At 31.3% G+C, this 7,958-nt stretch overlaps 1 protein-coding gene across 2 annotated transcripts; it reads left to right on the top strand.

Moving 5' to 3' along the window:
• Nucleotides 1-328: 328 nt before the first annotated feature.
• Nucleotides 329-6,506, top strand: IDN2 (XH/XS domain-containing protein). 2 transcript variants are annotated; one of them, XM_022909409.2, is made up of 8 exons: nt 329-385; nt 1,366-2,287; nt 2,552-2,733; nt 3,411-3,500; nt 3,603-3,890; nt 4,633-4,848; nt 5,761-6,019; nt 6,102-6,506. In XM_022909409.2, the coding sequence occupies exons 2-7, from the start codon at nt 1,378-1,380 to the stop codon at nt 5,995-5,997; spliced, it is 1,923 nt and encodes a 640-aa protein (XP_022765144.1). In that variant the 5' UTR covers nt 329-385; nt 1,366-1,377; the 3' UTR covers nt 5,998-6,019; nt 6,102-6,506. The 2 variants fall into 2 exon arrangements, with proteins under 2 accessions (XP_022765144.1, XP_089604424.1); XM_089748298.1 differs by lacking the exon at nt 4,633-4,848 and having other exon boundaries at nt 6,102-6,458.
• Nucleotides 6,507-7,958: the final 1,452 nt, after the last annotated feature.

Here is a 7,958-nt window from a genome sequence, read left to right as displayed (position 1 = left end):
ACTTATAATTTCAAAAAAATAAATAAATATTGAAATTCGATTCAGTAACGATGTTCATTGGAAATATGGAATGTTTGAACAGCTTGTTACTCATCTGATTCATGTGATCTTTCGGATCCGAAGATGTCACTAATTCTCAATTCCTCACCCAAAAATCATGGTAATTCAACGAATTCTCACGTGCTTTACCGCAGCGCGTGTCCAACAATTTCCACTTCTCCGTTCTTTCCGACAACACTTCGTTTTTTGTCGCTTTTCCCTACTCACTCCCCAAAAACAATAGTCTTTTATTATTTATCCGCACTAAAATTTGTATCTTCGCAAAATCGGAGCTTTCGGAGAAAAGCTCAAAAGCCCCAAAAATCAAAGCTCCAATTTTGTGAAGGTAAAAAAAAAAAAAAAATTAAAGTCTAATTTTCTTCTTCATTTCTCTTTTTTTTAGTTCAAATTTATTTCATGAAAGGTTTCGTTTCTGTTTCAGTAACAGTGCATTTGAGTGTGAAAAACTCTTTTCTATTTAAATATTTTAGTACTGATCTGCTTTTCTGATCTTTTAATATCTGCTTTTTTTTTACTGTGATCATGAATATTGAAAAATGGGGGCATTTGATATGATAGTTTAAGTCATTGCATGCATTTGTTTAAGTAAATTTTTTGGGTTTGTTTGGTTCTAGTGAAAGTGGGTGAAGAAGAAAGGAAAATACCCTGTTTTGGTTAGATATTGCTATGCAATTTTTTTTCTTGTACTTTTGTTTTCGGCTCTGTCTAATCATAGAAAATGAAAAAAAAAATTGATTGAAAATTAGAGAATAAGTAAAATGCAACACTAATTCTTCCCATTCAAAAGTAAAATTAAAAACATAGTATTTTGGTTTTCTTTGCAATGGAAACACACTGTTTGCTTTTATGTTTTTGAATCTGAAAGCAAAAAGCAAGGACCAAATTGTATTTATATTTAATTTTAATTTTTGGGTTTCTTTCTATTTTTGTTTTCCTTTCATTTTCCCAGGGAACCAAAGATGGGATTGGGGTTCTCACAAAAGAAACTGTTAACAATTGCTTCATTTTGGAAAATGTAGTTTATGAATGATTGTATCTTGCTTTAGTTTGGCTAATACTATTTTGTTAAAAAGGTCATATAATTAATCAAATCTGCTCCATTGAAGTTTTATAGATAATTTAATTCATGAAAGATCTATATATTTTAATATTAACAACTAGATAACGTGCATGTTTCTGTACGAAGGAGAAATATCTTTAAAATTTTGTCATTTGATTGACATATTAATTGTTCAAACATATAAGGAAATGCATAGTTTTCTATTTGGTGTACTTTGATGTTTTGGTTTTGTTGCTTCCTTTTAGGTTCCCCCGAGAATGGATATCAGCTCTGAAGACGATTCAGATATAAGTGAATCTGAAATGGAAGAGTACGAAGATAAATCTTATGAAAAACTAAAGAATGGGAAATACAATATCAAAGTTTCAGAGGAAAAGTATACTTGCCCCTATTGTCCCAAGAGGAAAAAGCAAGATTATTTATATAAGGATCTCCTCCAGCATGCTTCTGGTGTTGGAAATAGTAATTCTGACAAAAGAAGCATAAGAGAGAAAGCCAATCACCTAGCTTTGGCAAAATACTTGGAAAAAGATCTTGTGGCTGTGGGTAGTTCATCAAAACCTGTGGCTGAGGAGGATCCTCTTAGTGGTTGTGACCATGATGAGAAAATTGTTTGGCCTTGGACTGGAGTAGTGGTTAATATTCCTACTCAAAGATCAGAGGATGGGCGATCTGTCGGAGAAAGTGGATCCAAGTTGAGGGATGAGTTGATCAGGAGAGGGTTCAATGCCATAAGAGTTCACCCTCTCTGGAATTACCGTGGTCATTCAGGGACTGCCGTCGTGGAATTCCGTAAAGACTGGCCAGGGTTACATAATGCCTTGTCATTTGAGAAGGCTTATGAAGCAGACCATCATGGGAAAAAGGATTGGGCTGCTAATAATGATGTTAAGTGTGGTCTTTATGCTTGGGTTGCCCGTGCTGATGACTACAAGTCAAGCAGTATTATTGGGGAGCATCTACGCAAGACTAGTGACCTTAAGACCATTTCTGACCTCATGGAGGAAGAAGCTAGGAAACAAGATAGACTTGTATCAAATTTGACAAATATCATTGAGACTAAAAACAAACACATAAAAGAGATGGAAGAAAGATGTTCTGAAACTTCCAAGTCCCTTGAGGTTTTAATGGAAGAAAAAGATAACCTTCTCCAAGCATATAATGAAGGTGTGTTTTAACTTTTGTGATGTATTCTAAGTTTTCTTATGAAAACTAGTTATGAAATATACATACTATTCATATGTTGGTTTTATTCTGTTTTTAACTGTTCTATGTCTTTATCTGGTAGCTTGGTTTGCCTTTCTGAATCCGTTACATGTCATTACTGTTTTTGTTCGACACTATGGATTTTCATTAACTTTATAATCAAGATTGTTTTCTGGTACTTACTATTGTCTCAAAGGTATTAACTCATGCTGCTTGTCTTCACAGAGATTAAAAAGATTCAACTAAGTGCAAGGGAACACTTCCAGAGGATTTTTAATGACCACGAAAAACTGAAATCACAGCTAGAATCTCATCAAAAAGACCTGGAGTCACGAGGAGTTGAACTTGAAAAGCGTGAGGCACTGAATGAAAGTGAAAGAAAAAAGTTGGCTGAGGAGCTTGAACAGGTGCTATGCTTCAATCTTGATTTTCTCTTTTGCTTTTTCACCCCTTAAGTTTTATATTCAAGTGTTTCTGGGTAGGAATGATAGTGAAAGAAAAATGTCGGCCTAGGAGATTGAACAAGTGCTGTTCTTTGTTCTTGATTTTCACTTTTGCTTCTTCACTCCTTAAGTTTTATATTCAAGTGTTTTTTGGTACTACTGTCGTCTCATAGTCGGGTCATTTTGGAAAGGATGCCATCAGAACTCATATATTACTGGTACAGAGTTTTTGCTTTGGCAACAATTTTTGTGAAGCATCTGGTGCTGAAATTAGCTTTGTTATTCCTCATTGGCAGTCTGATAGAAAATGCATCTATCTCATACGGTGGATATAGTTGTTGATTTCTAAACTATGGACCTATAATTGGGAGTTTCTAACTTCAATTTATTTTCTCCTGAATATAAATATAATGCATACATTTCTAAAGGTAAACATTAGTGCCTAGTTTGCAGGCTACTAATCTACGGTTGAGGATTTCCTACCATGAATTGGTTTTATCATAGAGATAGTATTAAAAGAAAAACAAAAACTTTACTTGCTCTTGCAGCATGAGTTGATGTGTTTTGTTTTAATCATATGCTCAGGAATGTTGGTCAAATAGTTATTGGAAGTCCAAAAACTAACATATTTGTTCTTCCAGAATGCCGTTCAAAATGGTGCACTACAATTGGCTGCTTTGGAGCAAAAAAAGGCTGATGAAAATGTGATGAAATTGGCTGAAGATCAGAAGGTTTGTTTGTTATTTGTGCCTTTTTCTTTAATACAACAATACTTCGTCGCCAGTTTTAGAATGCTGAGAATTGATGATTTTACTGGATTACCCATTATGCAGAGGCAGAAGGAGGAACTTCACAATAGGATAATTCAACTGGAGAAACAATTAGATCAAAAACAGGCATTGGAACTGGAAATTGAGCAACTGAGAGGGTCATTGAATGTAATTAGACACATGGGAGATGAAGATGATATAGAAGTTCTGAAGAAGATGGAGGCAAGTCTTAAAGAGTTGAGAGAAAAAGAGGGAGAGCTTGAAGATTTAGAAGCATTGAACCAAACTCTTATTGTAAGAGAACGTAAGAGCAATGATGAGCTGCAGGAAGCTCGCAAAGAAATGATTAATGTGAGTTCTCCCTTTTTTTTTTCCTATTCAATTTCAAAATACTTGCCCCTGTGACACTTGAATTTTACTCATGAATCCAAAAGGTCTAGAGAACTCCAACCTTTATGAGTTAATAATCATAGACAAAAATGAGCAGATGTCAAATGTCCTTCATTTTGAAAGACTTCTAAGTTCTTTGAGCATATGTTTTTCAGATAATGGATATTGGAACCATGGTTTGTATTGCATTATTTGCTTTCTTACTCATGAATTATTTGATGGTGATACAAAAAACAGAAATAAGCTGAAAAAATTGTGTTCAATGGACATTAATGCAGAGAATTACTATTTGAATGCTCTTCCTCATTAAAACCTAATTGATATAATCAAAAGATTGGCTGAAGCAAATGTTTTTAATTTTATCAAGAGCAAGGTGGTTTAATTGTTTAAATGGTTTTTACCAGGAATACTGCAATTCTCTTTCCTTGCCTTTTATAAGATGAAACATGGGTCAGACTCGTGATTGTTAAAAAGTGCTGGTCTGCTGACTTTCTGAGGCTTAAGAAGAAATTTTCATATTTGGTTACTTAACAACTGTTTATACCGAAAATTTTAAGGTTTATGACTGCAAATTGATTTGTGAACTATTTTGTGGTGCTTATAATATAATTTCTGAAAATTTATGCTTCAGCCTTTTGTGTGCTCATCATACGCTTCTCTCGGTAGTCAGGATTCAGGAAGCGCTAATTCATTCACTTTGTAGGGATTAAAAGAAATATCCAGTCGTGCACACATCGGTGTCAAGAGAATGGGAGAACTTGACAGTAAACCATTCCTTGAAGCAATGAAGAGAAGGTATAATGAAGATCTAGCAGAGGAGAGAGCATCAGAACTGTGCTCATTGTGGGAGGAATTTCTGAAGGATCCAGACTGGCATCCTTTTAAACGCATTAAACTTGAAGGAGACGAGGAATATCAGGTCTTCATTTCATGACTCTCATGAAATTCGTGCTGCTAATTCCCCCTTTCTTCCTCTTTCTCAAACTTAGCGCTGTTGCTTGATAAATTATGTTAGTTTGCATAGATGTCATATATATGTCCTGGTTTTTTTATGCTAGGTATGGATCCTTTTGTAGAACATGATTAGGAATACACTTGTGTGAGTGAGTGTACTTCATGGTAGTTGTGAAGTTGCAGTTCTCCCTTCCTCCTCTATTGTAAAAACTTGTATGAGCTTAGATCTCCCAGGAAGCTTGCCTTGAATAAAACTTATATAATCTTAATTTGGAACAGCTGGCGATGCCGTTCCTATGATTCCCCATTTTCTGGTCGGTATGACTCATTAGTTTTTTGTTTGTCCTCAGAAATTTGTAAAACATAGAACTGGATAAACCTTTCACCTCCAGCCGTTCCATTTAATCATTGCTTCAGCTAGTTATACATATATATATATATGTATATATTTATGTATGTATATATTTATATATATTCTCCTAGTGAAGCAATTCTTTCATGTAATCTAGTTAGGTGCAAATTTCCTGGCATGGTCCGATTGCATGCTTCAAGGTTCACCTCTTACCTGCATTCACCGTTTAGGTTAGCTGGCAATAAGTGTTATCTTTGCTGGTTGTTGGCTTGGTGGAGGGTGCCTGCCTAAAATGTATATATGCTCTATGTACATAATTATGCATTATGATAGTTGAATATCTCAATTTAGTTCTTGTAGAATCTGCAAGATAATAAATTTCAAGTTCTCCTTTATTCCTGGCTTTTTTTATTTTTTTACTTGTCCATATGCTTTTCTTGTGAACCACTTCTTGCTTGTTCCTTGTTCCATTGCTTTCTTATTACTGTCAAATGATTCATTCAAAGTTCAATTATGGTGGTTCAGGAAGTGATCAACGATGATGATGAAAAGTTGAGAGATTTGAAGTATGAGTTGGGTAATGAAGTGTACAAGGCAGTCACTTCGGCTATAAAGGAAATAAACGAATACAACCCGAGTGGAAGGTACATAATTTCAGAGTTATGGAATTATGGAGAAGGAAGAAAGGCAACACTGCAAGAGGGTGTCATATTTTTACTGAAGCTTTGGAACAACGCGAAACGCAAGCGTGGAATGATCTGAAGTTCACTAATTTATTTTTCAGGTAGTTGTTGTTGAAAGGAATCAAATTTCCTGGAGATGATTTTTCTAAGATGAGTCACTGACCATTTTTATTTTTTTCACAGGAAATAATTTGCTGACTACCTATAAGGATCAGTATCCTTGAAGAAGCAAAAGATGCATCTCGAGTCCGGAATATCGAATTAGCTTTGTAGTGTTTTATGCTGTCTGAATTATTATTTATTTCTATATCATTGAATTCCATGTTAATCAATTTTCAGCTCCCAGGGTACAACACCTTATTGGGAAGAAACTGCATTCATGTTAACATGTAGAATTCAGGCTTATGGACATGTCGAAAATGATGCTGATGTAAGACATGTTTACCTAATATTGTCTTCAGGCAAAACGTTTGAACTTTATCTAAGCCATTGAGGACATGATTAATGTAGGCTTTCAAACAGGGACATTGTTCTTGTTCAAATGTGTGCTGTATTGCTGTAAGTTTAAGCTCCAGGATTTTCATGGCTGCTTTTGTCGAGTTATAAAGATTAGTGTGATATAAAGCACATTTAGGATTTCATTGTTAAATTTTCTCATTACTAAAAATAAAATGAAAAATTTTACTAAAAAGTATTGTTTGCAATTTATAAAGTTTAAAAGTTTACATTTCTTTACATATTTTTCAACATTAATTTTATTTTATTTTATTTTTGTCTTGACGTTAATAAAAATGGACTTCAAGCTTTTTGGGCTTTTGGGTTTTAGCAAAAAGTAGGATATGTTAGGCTAATATAATTTTTAATCTTTTGTATATGTAAAATTAGTTTAAAAAAATATTTTTTTTTTATGATTTTCAACTTTCATGTCCTGTTCTTTTACTGGATTTTATTCTTTTAAACATTATTTTTTTTTACATACTCTTTTTATAAAAAAATTGCCGTTAAGAATACATATTAACGTTTTAAATCATATATATATATATATTATATTATAACATATATAATTACTAACTAGATAACAATTACTATTGCTTACACGAACAATTTTTTTAAACTTAAAATAATTTTTAAAATTTTTTGTTACGATGATGTATAATATATTTATTAATTTTAAATTATTTATAAAAAATCTATTTTAAAATTTTTTAAATTACTTAAAATTTTAAATTTTAATAAAAAATTAATTTAAATTTTAATGAAATTTTTTTCTATTGTACATCAACTTTTCTCAATTTAAAATCAATTTTGAAATAATTTATTTTTTCTAATTTAGTTGGAGTTAACACAAGTATTTAAATTTATCACAATTTTTAAAAATATTATTTAATATCTTTAATATTTTTTATAAATAATTTTTATATTATCTTTAGCTTTTAAATATATTTCACAAAAAAATATAAAAACAAATTATAAATACCAAAACAACTTTATTTTCTCTTATACATCATCTCATCTTAATTAAAAATCAATTTTAAAGTGATTTATATTTTTAAATTATCTACAATTAACATAGGTATTTAAATTTATCACAACTTTTTAAAATATTAGTTAATATCTTTAATATTTTTTATAAATAATATTTCATTATTTTCAACTTTTAAATATATTTCACAAATAAAATGTTAAAAAATATATAAATACCAAAACAACTTCAAAAAAATTTCTCCTATACATCAAGTTTTTCTTGTATATCTCTCATCTCAATTTAAAATTAATTTTAAAATAGTTCATTTTTTTAATTTATCTATAGTTAATATGTATATTTAAATTTATCACAACTTTTAAAAATATTATTTAATATCTTTAATATTTTTTATAAATAATTCTTGAATTATCTTCAACTTTTAAATATATTTCATAAAATAAATGTGAATATATATATATATATAGCATAACAACTTTAAGAGAGCCTTTATTATTTGTAGTTTTTAGTTATATAACTTTCTCAATGTGCCACTAAGGTAAACGTATTTTTTTGTA

The sequence above is a fragment of the Durio zibethinus genome, chromosome 19, assembly GCF_047325235.1.
Source record: "Durio zibethinus cultivar Kanyao isolate XHJ-2024 chromosome 19, ASM4732523v1, whole genome shotgun sequence".
Lineage (NCBI taxonomy): Eukaryota > Viridiplantae > Streptophyta > Magnoliopsida > Malvales > Malvaceae > Durio > Durio zibethinus.
The sequence above is the reverse complement of the archived record's forward strand: the minus strand, read 5'-3'. Positions and strand labels throughout refer to the sequence as shown.